The sequence below is a fragment of the Podarcis melisellensis genome, assembly GCF_964234715.1.
Source record: "Podarcis melisellensis genome assembly, chromosome: 2".
In the NCBI taxonomy this organism is placed as follows: domain Eukaryota; kingdom Metazoa; phylum Chordata; class Lepidosauria; order Squamata; family Lacertidae; genus Podarcis; species Podarcis melisellensis.
The window spans coordinates 115,580,956-115,598,121 of NC_138529.1; the positions used below are offsets into that span (position 1 = coordinate 115,580,956).

General features: G+C 50.5%; 2 protein-coding genes and 1 long non-coding RNA gene across 4 annotated transcripts in view; 1 reads left to right on the forward strand and 2 right to left on the reverse strand.

The window, feature by feature from the left end:
• Positions 1-472: 472 nt before the first annotated feature.
• LOC309365387 lies at positions 473-3,292 on the forward strand. The gene is made up of 2 exons (XR_014166091.1): positions 473-1,786; positions 2,016-3,292. It is a non-coding gene; the product is annotated as an uncharacterized lncRNA (long non-coding RNA).
• A 3,352-nt stretch (positions 3,293-6,644) lies between these two features.
• On the reverse strand, positions 6,645-14,568 carry LOC309364774 (uncharacterized protein). 2 transcript variants are annotated; one of them, XM_081902672.1, is made up of 4 exons: positions 14,476-14,568; positions 10,164-11,043; positions 8,665-8,779; positions 6,645-7,318 (listed from the first exon to the last, which is right to left on the reverse strand). In XM_081902672.1, exons 2-4 carry the CDS (start codon positions 10,923-10,925, stop codon positions 6,657-6,659), a joined length of 1,539 nt encoding a protein of 512 aa, XP_081758798.1. In that variant the 5' UTR covers positions 10,926-11,043; positions 14,476-14,568; the 3' UTR covers positions 6,645-6,656. The 2 variants fall into 2 exon arrangements, with proteins under 2 accessions (XP_081758798.1, XP_081758797.1); XM_081902671.1 differs by having other exon boundaries at positions 6,645-7,321.
• A 2,141-nt stretch (positions 14,569-16,709) lies between these two features.
• The window catches only part of LOC309364695 (tigger transposable element-derived protein 1-like), a 58,552-nt gene continuing 58,095 nt past the window's right edge, over positions 16,710-17,166 (reverse strand). The window contains exon 4 of the mRNA XM_081902470.1: positions 16,710-16,847. The gene's annotated coding sequence lies outside the window, so the exon portion shown is untranslated. The remainder of the gene's footprint in view (positions 16,848-17,166) is intronic.

Consider the following 17,166-nt stretch of genomic DNA (forward strand, 5'->3'; position numbering starts at 1 on the left):
GCTTGGCCTGTGAGGCTGTTTTCACCAAACCACGGCCACCTCGTGTCACCTAAGACATCATAGATGACATCAGGGGGAGGCATGTAGAGCTGTGGCTAGATCTGCTGAATTCTCTGTGGGAATCTGATCATGCATGCAGCTGCTCCCTACAGGGGGTCAAGTCATCAACTGATGGGTGCTGAGTTGAAGCCTGATGGATTGATTGCACACAAGTTTCCGGTGGACCAAGTTCCTGTGTTTTTTGAAGCCTTGTGCAAAGCGCTTTGTCCTCCCTGTGCTCAGTGCTTTCCTGTCACTGAGCATAAGGCCTTGTGCTGTGGTTCCCAAGCACCTGGCCACCAGCTGCACAAGGAACTTTGATGGGTGAGTGGGGCAGCCCACCTGTCCATCACCTGATATCATGATGACATCACTTCCAGAAGGGTGGGGACAAATGTGTGGCAGGCAAATGCATTCCTCTTCACCCAGGCAATCAGCCATTACTGGTTATCATCGGGCAAGCAATGAAAGGGAAACAATAACAATAATAATAATAAAACTTTTTATTATTTATATGCCACCCATCTGACTGGGTTTATATATTGCTTAATTGCCAAAGTTTCTAAGTGGTATACATCCAAATTAATTTTATTTATTCATTTCATAAATTTATACACCATTGATTGCAAAAAACCTTAAAGAGGTTCATGAAAAGAATAAAGTTAAACACAACTATTAAAAACATTACATTAATAATAATAATAATCAGTGAGAAACTAAAAAGCAAGTTAAAATACACATCCTTGTTCTACGAATCTGGATAGGGTCTCTAAAAGGGATTTATTTGTATACTAATAGTAGCACTTTGAGCTTGGCCCAGTAGCAAATCAGCAACAAGCACAGATCTCTGAGTATACACTGACAATGCCTCCGCCCTGTCAGCAATCGTGCTGCAGCATTCAGCACCAACTGCAACTACTGGATCAAGCCCGAGGGAAGCCCCAAATTTCACATTCCAAAGCATACAATGGACAGGACCAATTACAATAAGTCAGAAAATCATGGGAAGAAACTTAACATTCCCGCTCAAACAGAAAGGCCTTCGTCAAACACCTGAAATTTCAACAGGGAGAGAGGGGTCTTCCTAAACTCAGCTGGGAGGGTGTTCCACAGAATTGGACCCACAAATCTAGGGGATGTGAGCTGTACATCTGAGCTGGGAAGAACCATTAAGGGAGACTCCCCTGCGGATCTCGGAGACCAGGCAGGAATATCAAGGATTAGGCAGTCTTTTGAGTTATCCTGGCCCCAAGCTGCTAAGGGCCTTTTAAATTATTATGTGGATATTGAACTGAGCCCAGTAGCATGCAAACAGCCAGCCCAAGCTTTTGAGAGCCACAGTTACATGCTGGCAGAAGTGTGTCCCCATCTGCAGTCTATATATAGCTAGTCAACAGAGTTTTGCACCTCAACTGACTTACCAAGAAGAGTTGCTGTGCTCATTGGGCCGGGTGCTCCTGAGCAGACCTTGTTAATCCTAATTAAGTTTTGGCTTACCCTGTGTGACTTGGTGCCGGCTGGCTCCCAACAGATGCACTTTGGTAAAAGGTTTACTCTCCCCACCGCCACCCCATGCAGGTTTTGTCATGTGCTTGGTATCATCTGTCGCATTGCACAAAAGGGAGATTTCGCTCAACTATTAGTGTTTGCACAGTGGGGGGAAGCTAGAAAAGTGTTTGCGAAAATAAATTTTTAAAAACAAATGCTGTCTGTTTCCCCCCTCTTTTTTGATGCCTTATATACAGTGGTACCTCGCAAGATGAAATTAATTCGTTCTGCAAGTTTTTTCGTCTTGCGAAGCACGGATTCCCATAGGAATGCATTAAAAATCAAACTCGCAAGACGTTTTCGTCTTGCGAAGCAAGCCCATAGGGAAATTCGTCTTGCGAAGCAACTCAAAAAAACGAAAAACTCTTTCGTCTTGCGGGTTTTTCGTCTTACGAGGCATTCGTCTTGCGAGGTACCACTGTATACAGTTATACCTCGGGTTGCAAACATGATCTGTGCGGGAGGCATGTTCGGAACCCGCAGCATTCACAACCTGCAGCGCCGAACGCACGTGACATGATTCAGCGCTTCTGCGCATGATGTCATTTTGCATTTCTACGCATGCGCGAGTGCCAAAACCTGGAAGTAACCCATTCTGGTACTTCTGGATTTGGCGCAGACTGCAACCCGAAAAACGCGCAACCTGCAGGTATGACTGTATGTATATACAGTGGACGCTCAGGTTGCGAACGTGGTCCATGCGGGATGCATGTTCGCAACCTCCAGCATTCGCAACCCGCAGTGGCGCATCTTCCGGGTTTTGGCAGTCCGTAACCTGGAAAAAACACTACCTGAAGCATCTGTAACCTGAGGTAGGACTGTATACTCCCATTCTCAGACAGCTGACAGGCATCCTCCAGAGGTTGCCGAACTGCAACCACAATCATGGCCGCCCTTCGGCCACATTAGCTGGGGCTGAGGGGAATTGGGGGCCTAATGAAATCTGGAGGGCCATGATGTTTCCTGCCCCTTGGGAGGGCCCTGATGTTCCTAGACCATTTGGGAAAAAGACTTGGTGGACCAGGGAAAGCTCACCGGCCCCCAAAGGGTCTCAGGTGAACCACGAGGCTGAAATAACATCGGAAACAAACCATCACGAAAGGGGGGGAAAGAGAAAAAGATGAAGCACACCATCTTGAGCAAAACATTTTTATTTCTTTATAAACACTCAAACGACATGCTGCAAGAAAGGCCGGTCCTTTTTTGTTCCCACGTGTTCTTCAAACCAGTTGTATTGTTACCCCGAAGTTGTACGTAACTCGGGTTGCTTTGCTACCCCGAGATCGCTGCTTCTGGAAAGCTTGTGAGGAAGGTGTAAGGAAAGGCGTGGGGGGGAAAGATGGCCGCTCCCCACTGGGGACTTGGTGGACCCCCAACCTTTTAGTATGCAGAAGCCTCTGGGAAAGGAGGCTCCACTCTTAGGTACTGCCAGCCAATAGCCTTTCAAGAGAGCTCTCTTCCATGTTGTCTACCAGCCTTCCCCAACTTGGTGCCCTCCAGATAATTTTGGCAACTTCTCCCCTCAGCCCCAGCCAACAGGAACTGTTCAAAGGCATCTAAGCAGCAGCCCTCATAGCACCTTACAGAATTCAATTCCAGGGAAGTTTAGTGTCGTGTGAAGGAGGGCTCCTTTTTTCGTGCCCTGAAGCCACACCCCCTGCCAATTTCACTGGGCTGAGTCCAACTTTTCACAGCAAGGGGGGGGGGACTTATTTACTCTTTCTACAGGCTTATACATCTCATGTCAATCATTTAAAAAGGTTTAATAACCACCCTTCCTCCAAGAAAGCAACAAACCCAATTCACCAGCCTTGCCTTTCAGCCTCACAACCCTGTGAGGAAGGCTAAACTCGCTGCATAAACTTGCAGATTTGAACCCAGGGCTCTGTCTGGGGTGACAGAGAAGACGCTCCAATTTTAGGTCACCAGTCCTGCCAGTGAGCTACCAGACCCACTTCAAGGTATACTGGGTCCTACTCTGAGTAAACCCACTTAATTATTTTTTAAGTCCATTGTTTTCAACAGATCTACTATGTTGGCCCTGGAAGACATCCTTTATATTGTGCCCTTACAATGATTTGTGCTTGTTATACATGATTGCACTTTGCACCTGGAAAAGGCTTTTTTTGGGGTGGATATAGAGTGCTTTGTTTATAATGCCAAGGTTGCAGGTTCAATCCTGGGAAGCATTGCAGAACAATTGATAACATGGAACGATGTGTGGAAGGTCCAGTATAGATTTCTCTCTCTCTCTCTCTCTCTCTCTCTCTCTCTCTCTCTCTCTCTCTCCTTCCTTCCTTCCTTAATCCTGTCCACCAGATGCATCAGATTTGTCCACAAGGTCAGTCTTAATCTCAGAAGCCAGAAAAACAAGAGGGATCGCTGCACAGCGAAAGCAGCGATCCCTCTTGCTGTTCTGGCTTCTGGGATAGCTGCGCAACCTGCATTCGCTCCATAAGACGCACACACATTTCCCCTTACTTTTTAGGAGGGAAAAAGCGAGTCTTATAGAGCAAAAAATACGGTACCTAGGTGCACCACTGAGGAGGCAGGAACCAGGAGGAGCAGAATGGGGGTAGGGAGATTCTGGCCCATCCAGCCTCCGTTCTCTGCCTGGCTGGTTGTATTTTTGGCAGGCATTTGAGCTGCCCCCCATACCGGTGTTGGGTTTGTGATCCCGGCCTACAGATCTCTGTGGCAGGTGGGCACGGGGAAATTCAGCTTGCTCACCTGCTGGAGAGAAATGGCTACTGGCCGTTAAGGGGCTCAGAAAGGAGAGGAAGAAAAGAAGAAGAGAAGGAGTTTGGATTTGATATCCCGCTTTATCACTACCCGAAGGAGTCTCAAAGCGGCTCACATTCTCCTTTCCCTTCCTCCCCCACAACAAACACTCTGTGAGGTGAGTGAGGCTGAGAGACTTCAGAGAAGTGTGACTGGCCCAAGGTCACCCAGCACCTGCATGTGGAGGAGCGGAGACGCGAACCCGGTTCCCCAGATTACGAGTCTACCGCTCTCAAACACTACACCACAAAGGGAGCAGAGAAGTCCCTCCCTCCCCCTTCAAACCATTGAGAAATGCTGCTTGACCAGAGCAAGCGGCTGGATTAGCAGACAGTGGAAAAAAGGAACAGGAAGCATGACAGAAGCAGGCCGGCCCACACATTGGGCTGAGTGAGGCAGTCGCCTCAGGCGGAAGGCCAGAGATAAGCTGAGAGGGGTGGCGGATCTGGGGCCCCCCAGAAGTGCGCCACTTGTTGCCTCCAGTTGTGTGACCTGGGAAGAGCGGGGCCACATCCTCTCCAGCATCGTATTCTCTCCCCTTTAAGCACACAGGGGTTTCTGTGTTCTGCCTCCAGTTGCCTCAGGCGGCAGCAGAGCACCATTTTCTGTTTTGCTTCAGGTGGCAACATGTCTTGGGCCGGCCCTAGATGGAAGGGAGTGGGGGGGGTAGGTAGGAAACTAGCACAAGGAAGGTGACAGAAGTGGGGAAGGAGTCCGGCCTGCCACCTCCCACAGCCTCTTTTGGACCAGCTCCCCTGTCAGGGACTGGCTGGATGAGGGGCAGTGGGGGAAGCCGCCTGACCAAGAGTCCCCGCCCCCCATGGAAAGTGTAGAGGGAGAGGATTTGGCTCCTGGTGATGGGAAACTGGCCACCACCCCAGAGGGGATGAGCTGGGAAATACCGGAGGCAAGGAGCTCGAGGGATAGTGAAGAGGCAGAATCAGACAGATGCTGCAGTACAGGGCAGGGACAGGAGTTAGATTCAAAAATAAACAAAATAAAGAATTGTCCAGTAGCACCTGATAGACCAACCAAGTTTGTTCAGAAATAAGAAGAAGAGGAAGAGTTTGGATTTGATATCCCACTTTATCACTACCCGAAGGAGTCTCAAAGCGGCTAACATTCTCCTTTCCCTTCCTCCCCCACAACAAACACTCTGTGAGGTGAGTGGGGCTGAGAGACTTCAGAGAAGTGTGACTGGCCCAAGGTCACCCAGCAGCTGAATGAGGAGGAGCGGGGAAGCGAACCCGGTTCCCCAGATTACGAGACTACCGCTCTTAAACACTACACCACATTGGCTCTCATATACTTTCATGTGCATGCACACGTCTTCAGATACAGTGGTACCTCTGGTTGCAAACGGGATCCGTTCCGGAGCCCCGCTCACAACATGAGCAGAACGCAATTCACAATTTGCTGCTTCTGCGCATTTGCGTGACGTCATTTTGCGCTTCTGCGCATGCGGCGAAACCCAGAAGTAACCTTTTCTGGTACTTCCAGGTCATCGCAGGATACAACCTGAAATTGCGCAACCTGAAGCAAACGTAACAAGAGGTATGACTGTACACTGAAAAAGAAGTCACCAGACCCTTATATATAGTGGGAGGGTGGGGTGGGGTATTTCTCAGAAGTGTGCATGCACATGAAAGCTTACACCAGAACAAACTTAGCTGGACTATAAGGTGCTACTGGACAATTCTTTGTTTATTTATTTTTTGACTGCGTCAAACCAACACGGCTACCTACCTGAATCAGGAGTTAGACTTGGCAGTTCTCCCACAGAGCCACTCTTTACAGCTTCTCTGCTGGCAGCTTGCAGGTCCCTCCCACCCCAGAACAAGGCATTTATTGCATGTTGCCGAGCAGAGAGCCAGGCAGACACAGAGAGGGTCCCTTGCAGCTCACCGGAGACAGAAGGAGGGGCCTGACACAGAGGCCCAAGGAGTGAAGGGGGAGCTACAGGCCAGTCCGGGCAACTGCTTCATCAAGAGAGGAGCAACCTTTAGAAGTCTCCGTGTGTTCTTTGTTCTGCTTTCCTTTTTCTCTGATCTGCAAACGACCTGCTCTCCTTGTCGTCTCCCAGACATCCCCTCTCTACCCGATCGATTGCTTTCGAAGGCAACGGAGGCTTTGGGGCACCTCTTTTTTGCCACGGCCCTCACTCGCAGAAATGCTCCTTTGTAGTCTTTCTATACAGTCTGTAACCAGTTTTTGTTTAGTACAAACAAAACAACCCCCCCCGGTCCCCACCCCAAAAAACCGCACCACACCCACAGCCTGCCAACCTCTCAGTGGTGGTGCTTGATGAAGTTGGAGTTGTCGCTGAAGCGCTTGCCGCAGATAGAGCACTCGTAGGGCTTCTCTCCCGTGTGGATCCTCTTGTGGACGATGAAGTTGGAGTAGTCGTTGAAGCGCTTCCCGCAATCGGGGCACTTGTAGGGCTTCTCGCCCGTGTGGATCCTCTTGTGGCGAATGAGGCTGGAGCCCGTGTTGAAGCCCTTCCCACAGTAGGAGCACTTGTAGGGCTTCTCCCCGGTGTGCACCCGCTGGTGGATGAGGAAGGCGGCCCGGCTGACGAAGCTCTTCCCGCACTCGGAGCAGTTGTACCACCTCTCCCCCGAGTGGATCCTCTCGTGCGCGATCAGGTTGGAGCGCCGCCGGAAGACCTTCCCGCACACATGGCAGGCGTTGTCCCTCTCGCCAGGGAGCAGGAGGAGGGTCCCTGGCTGCATGGCGCTCTCGTCCAAGTCCTCGTACGTCCCCTGGGAGTTGATGAACTTCCCTGCTTCCCGCTCCAGGCAGTTCCCGCCGTACAGCATCTCGGAAGGTTCCCCTGGACCGGGGCAGTGTGGAACGGTCTGTTCGACCCTTCCAGATAACATCCAACGCGGCTCCAGCTCTCCGGAAGCTTCCGGGTCATTCTTCTCCGAGCTGCACAACTTCTCGTCGCCTGCTAGAAAGGGCAAAGGAATGGCGGTCATTAAGGACAGGGGTGGGGAACTGCCTGTAGCCCTCCAAATGTTCATAGAAACAAAGAATCGTAGGAGTTGGAAGGGACCACGCGGGCCCTCTAGTCCAACCCCCTGCAATGTAATAGTCTTTTGCCCAATGTGGGGCTTGAACCCATGACCGTGAGATAAAGAGTCCATCAAACACCAACTCCCATCAGCCCCCGGTGTGGGCAGTGGCTCTAGGATGAAGTCCTTTTCATATGAAAATAATAAGGATGATAATACAGTCATACCTCGGGTTGAGGTAGCTTCAGGTTAAGCATTTTTGGGGTTGTGTTCCGCAGTGACCCGGAAGTAACGGAGCGTGTTACTTCCGGGTTTCGCCACTCACGCACGCGCAGACGCTCAAATGACGTCATGCGCAGAAGTGGCAAATTGCCACCTACAGATATGGGTTGCATTCGCTTCAGGATGCAAACAGTGCTCCAGAACGGATCCCGTTCACATCCAGAGGTACCACTGTAATAATAAATCCCCACACATAGAAGAGTAGCACACAGGGAAATGGGCTCAATAGCCTAGATTTCTCCCTGCCATGCTGCTGCTCTGAGTACTAAGATTTGGGGTGGGGAGTTGTATCAAGGAGCATCCAATTTTGCGAGGAAGAATGTTTGACCGTGGAATGGGCTCCCTTGGGGGACGATGGAGCCTCCACCACTGGAGGTTTTTAAACAGAGGTTGGCTTGTCCTCCGTCTGGGATTCTGCAGCTGTGATTCCTGCAAACCAAGGTTGGACTGGATGACCCTGGGTGGACCTTTCCAAGTCTAAAACTTTATGATTCCAAGCTTCCCTCTGCCGCATTCCATACACACACAAACACATATGCACGGTCAGAAGTGGCACGTGCCAGCATCAGGCTGCCCTTCTTCCCTACTCGCGAGAAAACAAGGACAGCATTGAGCTATCAGGCTTGGCAGGACGTCTTCCAAAGGCCACAAGGGGGAAGAATCAGAGGAGGAGCACAAACTGGGCACAAGGGGGGTTTCAGAAGGAGGCGTGAGGGCTCTGACAGGGCGCTAGGGTCCTCCTGTCTCCTTTCTAAAGCCCAGTTAGTGCTTTCCCAGCTTTTGGCCATAGTACCCAAATTCAATCCCCAGCATTTCCAGATAGGGTGGAAGAGTTTTCCCTGCCCATCAAGCCACTGGCCATCAATGGTGACAATTCTGAGCCAGGTAGACCGATGGAGCCTCCTGCCTCCCATGTCCCCAGTCACTGGGGTGCAAAGGAGGCCGCGATGATGCTCAGCTCGCCACCGAGCAACCACGACCCCTCAGAGATCCTTACGCAGCAAGGGGGCGTCTCCTTCGCTTTCCTCCTTCATCCCTCCAAGCAGCGGCCTCTGCCAGGTGTTCAGAGGAGCCTTCTCCGCAGAGTCTTCCTCCGCAAATGGGCGGATTGCCTGAAAACAGGGAAGAGGATCTCGTTCAAGGGGGCAGGAACAGTGGATGGATTCTCTCTCCCCCCCCCACTGATTACCTTGCCAGCAGCGCATCAACAAAGGAGGAATCATGGTTGCAGGGGTTCAGGCGCTACTGAACTCTCAAGCTGGATTACTGCAGTACATCCCGCATGGGGCTGCCCTTGTGTTGGAGCAAAGGCTTATCCAAACAAGGAACTAAACTACACTGGTGCCAGGGGCTGATCTGGATTGGAAGACTGGGGAATGCAATCACAGGGAGAGCAGCTCCTAACAAAAAAGGAAGAGGAATATCCCTGCCCCCCATTCTCACCGTTTCCAGAAGCAGAGAAACAGGCAGAGACAGAAGCTGCAGAGTTGAGGGAGGAGCTACCCAGCTTTGAGATAGTAGCTAAGCAACCAGAAGGGAGGGAGAAGCTAGGCGATACATCAATTGAGAGTGGGGGGAGCTCCCTCCTTCCCCCCCAAACTCAGAAGTCTGAGCGAGTCAGAGAACAGAGGAGGGACATCCCGTTTGTGCCCTTCTTGCTGCGGAAGTGGGAAGGAGTCAGAGTAGGCAACTGCTATCCTTGCAGAGAGTAGCCACTCTGTGCTTACAACATGATACTATAATAAAAAGACTACAAATCTACCAAATACTCATTAATTTTTATCGGTGAGCTACCAAGAAGGGATGAGGGAGCTCCTGTACTTGACAACTGGTGCGTTATAACGTTAAACGTGTGTTATAAAAATGTGACACCAGAGCAGTGATCTGTCACCAATGGGAAATTGCACTGGGATAGAAAGAGAGTGGGGTTCTTAAAAATAATAATAACAGCATTTTCCAGATCAGTGTAGCCAAGGAGTGCTTTCAAGCAAAAAGTCAGGCCAGCAACCCACTAGATGCCTAGATCGAGTAGTGGCAAAACTAGCAGCCAAAACTAGCAGCATCTAACCTTCTATTCTGGACAGCCCTCAATCAAATGCACTGCTAAGGGAGGGGAAACCAAGGGAAAGAGGTTACAGCTCAAAGATTAGAACATTTGCTCTCTGTGCAGACAGTCCCAGTTTTAAGCCCTGGAATCTCAGGAGGGCTGGGAGAGACCCCCGCCTGAAACCCTGGAGAGGCTCTGCCGTCGGCGTGGACAATGCGTAGCTAGAAAAACTAATGCCTGACTTGGCGCAAGGCATATTTCATTTGAGTCTAAATCAGCACTTTATAATATCCAGAATCGCAAGTCTTCCTCCTCCTCTTGCCTTTGTTTTCCTCTTGAGTCTTCTTCGCTCCCCATCCTCCTTTAAACCCAAAGCTTGCCCATCCCCTCTTCCCAAGAAACCTCCGGTCCCCAGTGCCCTCCCCACCTCCAGGGCCAGCCACACTCACCTGCTGCTCTCCCACCCGCCCCTCGTCCTCCCGCTGCCTCAGCAGGAAATCTTCCGCCAGGATCACCGCCTGGGTGCAGGTCTGGGGGCTGCAATCCCGGACCCAGCTCTGCATCTTCGTGGGCAGGATGGCCAGGAACTGCTCCAGGATGACCAGCTCCAGGATCTGCTCCTTGGTGTGCCTCTCCGGCTTCAGCCACTGGTGGCAAAGCCTCCGGAGGTGCCGGCAAGCTTCTCGGGGCCCTTCCGCTTCCTGGTAGCCAAACCGCCGGAAGAGGCGGCACTCTTCACGCGAGCTGGCAGCCTCCTGGGCCTTCCTGCAGTCCGACTTGTCTTTGGCCAGGAGGCCCCTCTCGGCCTGGGAGGCTCCTCCGCTCAGACCAGGCAGGGTTTGGGAGTCTGGCTCCCATCTAGGCCGCCGGCTGGTGTCAGCCATCCTGTCAAAAGGGGTCAGGGAAGTCTGTGCACTGTTTCTCAAGAGCTGCGGGCTGCCCCCCACCGCATGGGGGGACTCCAAGGCCTTCAGGAACTCCTGCAGCTGAGACTCCCACCGCTGCTGCAGGCCTTTGCGGGGCTCTCGGATCGCTTCCTCGGGGACAGTTCTTTCCCAGAAATCTCGGATGCTCTCCGCACGGATGACACAAGGCCCCCTCCCTCCGTCTTTCCCCGCCTCGGGCCCCGCGGGGCTCTGCTCTCCCACCCTCTTCTCTCGCTCGGCCTGCTGAAGACCTGGCGCCGACGTATCTCTGGACTCCGCGGCCATTTCCACCCCCACCCTCAGTCGATTCTGTCGGTCAGCCCTGGCAGCGCCACCAAGTCCTGAACTCTCAACGCAAGGAAGTGGTGTGCAGGGGGAAGCAAACGCCGAACAGGCCTGGCCCCTGAAACAGAGAAAAACCAGAGGCCAGAATCAGAGCAAACTGAGTCAAGGGCGGGCAGCCTTTTCTACCCAAAAGCCAGGTTCCCTCAGAGGTCATCCTTTGCGGGTTGCAGGTGGTCAGTAGTCAGAGCCAGGACGGATGATGGGCACAGCCAAAGGCAAATAATGTTATAGATCATTTAATGTGGAATAAAAACTGCCCAGCTTCCAATTCTTCCCATGGCCAGCTCAGATTAGAGTTCATAAAGCTACACAGGTCTGCTCAGGAGTAAGCCCCACTGGGAGTGCTGGGATTCTCAGTAAAGCATATAAATGCCTTTTTTTTTAAGTTCAACAGAAAAAAGCTACTGTCCTGAAGAATTTAAGAGCATAAGAAGAGTCCGGATCAGGCTGATGGCCCATCTACAGGTAAAACTCAAAAAATTAGAGTATCGTGGAAAAGTTCCTTTATTCCAGTAATTCAACTTAAAAGGTGAAACTAACATATGAGATAGACTCATGATATGCAAAGCAAGATATACTTCCACTTCTCAGAGATCCAATACTGCTGTATTTGCAATCCTTGTTTTGCTGATTCATTGAATATTCTAATTTTCTGAGATGATTAATTTGGGGTTTTCATCAGCTGTACGTCATGATCATCACAATGATAACAAAGCAAGGCTTGACATATCTCGCTTTGCGTGTCATGAGTCTATCTCATATATTAGTTTCACCTTTCAAGTTGAATTACTGAAATAAAGGAACTTTTCTACGATATTCTAATTTTTCGAGTTTCACCTGTAGTCCAGCATCCTGTTCTCACAGTGGCCAACCAGATGCCTGTTTGAAACCTGCAAGCAGCAGGACCCAAGCAAACAGGACCCACTAGTAGTTTCAAGCAACTGACCGTGGAGGCCAGCCATCATAGCTGGTAGCCATCTCCTCCATGTTTAGAGGCAATCAGTGTGGCCAAGGGTTTGGAAAATAAGTCCTAGGGAGAACCTTCGAAAGAGCTGATGTCACAGCCACACCATCTATTTAAAGCACAGGGCTCCCCCCCAAAGGATCCTGGGACCTGTAATTCTCCCCTCACAGCACTGCAATCCCCAGCACCCTAAAGGAACTACAGTTCCCAGAATTCTTCCGCAGGGGGAGCCAGGAGCTTTAAATAGTGTGGTGTGCATCAGTTAGCCTTGAGAAAACAAGACACCCTCTTCAAACACCTGAGATGCTGTCGCATAGAAAAGGGGAGGAGTAGATCTAATGGGGTCAGGTTATAGGAGGGCTGATTGCAGCTGAAGGACAGGAAGAACTTGATGGTAAGAGCAGCCGCACAATGGGACCAATTCCTAGAGAGGCTGGTGAGCTCCCTCCGGCTGGAGGTTTTCAAGCAGACGTTTCCGGTTGGGAATAATCTAGTTCTGGGTTTCCTGCTTCAAGCAAGGGAATTGAACTAGATAGCATACAAAGCTCCTCTCAGCTCTATAATTCTTGACTCATAAATAACCTTACCTTCTAATAATAGGAGACATAGCTATCCAATTCCTACACTATGCAGAATTTTATGAACGTCACTCCTTATTTTTATTTACTACTGAATTTTGAATGAATAAAACTCTGTTTACCCACAGGTCAACCCAATGCAAATACAGCAAACCATCATTTTAACCTATTTAGCAAACAAATGCATACAAGAAACAGATCTCCAAGATCTCTTTCCCAGTTACTCAAGAGTCAGTTCAGAACCTATGTAGATCCAACTTGCACTGCCCACAACCCTTGGATTTTTATGTTTATTTGAGAGTTATGTTCATCTCCACTAGTTCTTCCAAGGACAGCTGTCAATTACTGGTCTGGCTTTGCTGCCCAACTAATTTCTACCAAGATATAATGCAGGGCTCAGAAAACCTGTAACTCCAGCTGTTTGTTTGTTTTTTTGGGACTGCAACTTTCATGTGCCTCAGCAGCCTGGCCAATGATCTGGAGTGATGGGAGTTGTGGTCCGGCAATATTTAGAGGAGCACAGGCTCCACGTCCCTACTATAGCATCATGGAAGTGAAAAGGGATCTGTGGGTCATCTAGTCCAACCCCCTGCTAGGTGTCAGAAATCCAGAACTAGAACTTTTCCCCAAAATATGGCTGCCCAGCCTCTGCTTGAAGACTTCTAGTGATGGAGACCCCACCACTGCTCCAGGTATATACAGGGTGAGTCCTTTAAAAGAGGCACCGTGGATACAGAGTACACATGTTCCACAGGGCCTCTTTTTAAAAAACTCACCCTGCACAAACTTGCTTTATCCTGAATAAGACCATTGGTCCACCTAGCTCAGTGTTGTCTAACCTTGCCAGCAGCAGCTCTCTCTGCTATTCCCAGTCCTAGGTAAAGGTAAAGGGACCCCTGACCATTAGGTCCAGTCGTGGACGACTTAGGGGTTGCGGCGCTCATCTTGCTTTATTGGCCGAGAGAGCCGGCGTACAGCTTCCGGGTCATGTGGCCAGCATGACTGAGCTGCTTCTGGCGAACCAGACCAGCGCACGGAAACGGCGTTTACCTTCCCGCCGGAGTGGTATCTATTTATCTACTTGCACTTTGACGTGCTTTCAAACTGCTAGGTTGGCAGGAGCAGGGACCGAGCAACGGGATCTCACCCCATCGCGAGGATTTGAACCGCCGACCTTCTGATCGGCAAGTCCTAGGCTCTGTGGTTTAACCCACAGCGCCACCCGCGTCCCTACCCGAAGATAATCAGGGTTCGAAGCTGGAACTTCTCCATGCTGTAACAGATGCCCTTCCCTGCTGTAACTGGTTCCATTTTCAAACCAGGAAATCGGGGCCCCTGCCAAGCTCCTCTTACCTCCACGTTCGGAGGTAGTGTGTGCCTCTGAATGTCAGTTGTTGGGAATCACAAGTTGGGGAGAGAAGTGCTGTCGTAGTCGAGTCCGGCTTCTAGGCTTCAGTATGAGGATTCTGGTTAGCTCCTGATCTTACGTTCCTGCACTACGTTACCTCCAGGGTTTCTCCTGGTGTGTTCGAGAGCCATATCCTGAACCTGCCAGCGTCCACAACTCATACCCCCTGGCCAGGGTCCATCCAAGACCTCCTGCAACCCCACTGCAAAAGTGGCCACATCCTCCTTTAAGAGCAGCGCCCAGAACTTACTCTGCACGTGCGAAGTTTGAGGGCTTTTATGTTAATTAATTTGCATATTGCCTTGCTCAAACAGCCCAGAGGGAGGAAAGTGCACCGCCTTCTGCAAATCCAGCAGTTGTTAAAAGGCAGAGGAGCAGGAGTTAAAGGGAGAAGTTGGCAACCCTCTGAGCTTGCAAAGTAGCCGCCCCCCCCCCGCTCCCTTGGGCTTCCTGCCCATTTCCCACCTCCCACCCTGGATCCCTCCCCCACAATTGCCCCCCAAGAGGATCACTTACCCGCTCCACCCCACCCCAACTCACCTGATCTCCCCCTCCCCAGGAACAAGCACGGAAGGATCTGGGAAATTCAAAGGCCACTTAGCCACGGTGGGCGGGGCAGGAAGTGACCGCCACTGTTTACATCCCGCCCTCCGGCCACAACATCCGGTCCGCTCTAGGAAACCCAACCGCGCCTCCTCTTGTTCGTTTTAACCCCTTGGAAAGCGAATAATTAAATTAAATGAAATACAAAACGGGGTTTCCTGCTGATGGCTGAAATACATTCTTCCTGGCAGCTCTGGAATTGTGAGCTGCGAGAGAGAACCACGCAGGGCCTCTTTCTGGGGTGTATAGGATGCCTGCTTGTGCCGGTCAGAATCCTTGTCCGCCTGACCCAGTGCTGCCTGCTCTGGCTGGCAGCAGCGCTCCAGGGTGTCAGGCGGAGGAGGGAAGGGCTGGGGGCCGTAGGGCGGGAGAAAAGCCTTGCCTCTGGGGCTCCCCCCGGGCATCTGGTCGGTCCCTGTGAGAACCAGATGCTGGCTGCCTTTGGCCTGATCCAGGGGGCTCTTCGTACGCCTTTTCCATGTTCCCCCTTCTGATATTTCAGTTTGATAGATTGATTGAATTCATACACCACCCTTCATCCGAAGATCTCAGGGCGGTTCACAGCATAAAAATATAAAAATGATGCCCTTCTTAAACAATTGCACTGTGAGTCGGAAGGTCTCTGGTGTAACAACCGCCTTCCCATTCATCTGTCCCCTGTTGGCTGCGATCACTGTCATTTATATAAAGGACGAAGGACCTGTGGTCCTCAAGATATTATTGGACTCCCCGTTCCCATCATCCCTGATCGTTGGCCATACTGGTTTTGGCCGAGGGGAGTCCCCCAACGTCTGCAGAGTCACAGGTTTCCCATCCCTGGCTTAACTGCATCCCCTCTAGATTCTCTCTCTGTGGCGGTACCTTTTTAAAGTAAAAGCTATGGCTTTCCCAGCAGTGATGTATGGAAGTGAGAGCTGGACCATAAAGAAGGCTGATCGCCGAAGAATTGATGCTTTTGAATTCTGGTGCTGGAGGAGACTCTTGAGAGTCCCATGGACTGCAAGAAGATCAAACGTATCCATTCTTAAGGGAACCAGCCCTGAGTGTTCACTGGAAGGACAGATCCAGAAGCTGAGGCTCCAATACTTTGGCCACCTCATGAGAAGAGAAGACTCCCTGGAAAAGACCCTGATGTTGGGAAAGATGGAGGGCACAAGGAGAAGGGGACGACAGAGGACGAGATGGTGGGACAGTGTTCTTGAAGCTACCAGCATGAGTTTGACCAAACTGCGGGAGGCAGTGGAAGACAGGAGTGCCTGGTGTGCTCTGGTCCAGGGGGTCACGAAGAGTCGGACACGACTAAACGACTAAACAACAACAACAACAACAACAATCAAAACCTTGAGAGTCCTGGGATCATAGACTTGGGGAGGGATCCTCAAAGGCTGTTTAGTCCATGCCCCTGGGAAGGCAGGGGCAAGCCACAGCTACAGCATCCTGGCTAAGTTGACATCTGACCTCCAACAGAGGAGAGTCTGGCACCTGCCAAGATGGTATTTTCCACTGTCAAAAGTAGCACTTACATTTCAGTTCTTCCAAACGTTAAGTCAAAATTTCTCTTTTTGTTGGTATTTGAACCCATTGGTTTGGATCTTACCCCCTGCAGCATACATGGAGGAGCCTTCAACCTTCCAGATGTTGCTAAACTGCAAATCCTATCATCCCTGGCCATGCTTACTGGTGACATTTGAAGGACCTAAGGTTCTCCATACCTGCTGTAGAGTAGTAAAAAAAAAATTTCCTTGTGAGTTCCCTCCAAAGTTTCCCTCTTTCCCCTAGCATAGAAAAAGATGACACATTTGGTATTTACTTACAACCTCTCTGAAGTTGAGATACATGTGCTTCAGGACAGATTGCACAGGCAGTTACAAAGTTCCTAAATTATGGGTATAGGAACTCATGAATGGCTTCTTACAGCCATGTGGTCTGAGCTTGGAGGAGGAGGAGGAGGAGGAGGAGGAGGAGGAGGAGGAGGAGGAGAAGAAGAAGAAGAAGAAGAAGAAGAAGAAGAAGAAGAAGAAGAAGAAGAAGAAGTTGTTATTATTACCATCCCCCATCGTTCAGCCCAGATCTGAGGTCCAGCTCCGAGGGCCTTCTGGCGGTTCCCTCACTGTGAGAAGTGAGGTTACAGGGAACCAGGCAGAAGGCCTTCTTGGTAGCCCTGTGGAACGCCCTCCCATCAGATGTCAAGGAAATAAACAACTATCTGACTTTTAGAAGACATCTGAAGGCAGCCCTGTTTAGGGAGATTTTTAATATTTGATCTTTTATCACATTTTTAATATTCTGTTGGGAGCCACCCAGAGTGGCTAGAGAAACTCTGTCAGATGGGCGGGGTATAAATAATAAATTATTATTATTATTAAATTATTATAACCCGCCCATCTGCCTGGATCTCTAGCCCCAGCTCAGACGTCTTTACACACTGAGCTTCTCAGATAGACTGGAAGGAGGACAAAGGCTTGATTACCTAGTTCCTCCCAGGTTGAGCTAAACCTGGCAGGATAGCTTTCTCTACGGTCTTAACCCCTTCATGCATTAATTAGACTTAAGCATGTTGGTTATAGGAGGCTGGTTAGCTCACACTTCTAGCCCATCAGGCCAACAGCCCACCTAGTCCAGCATCCT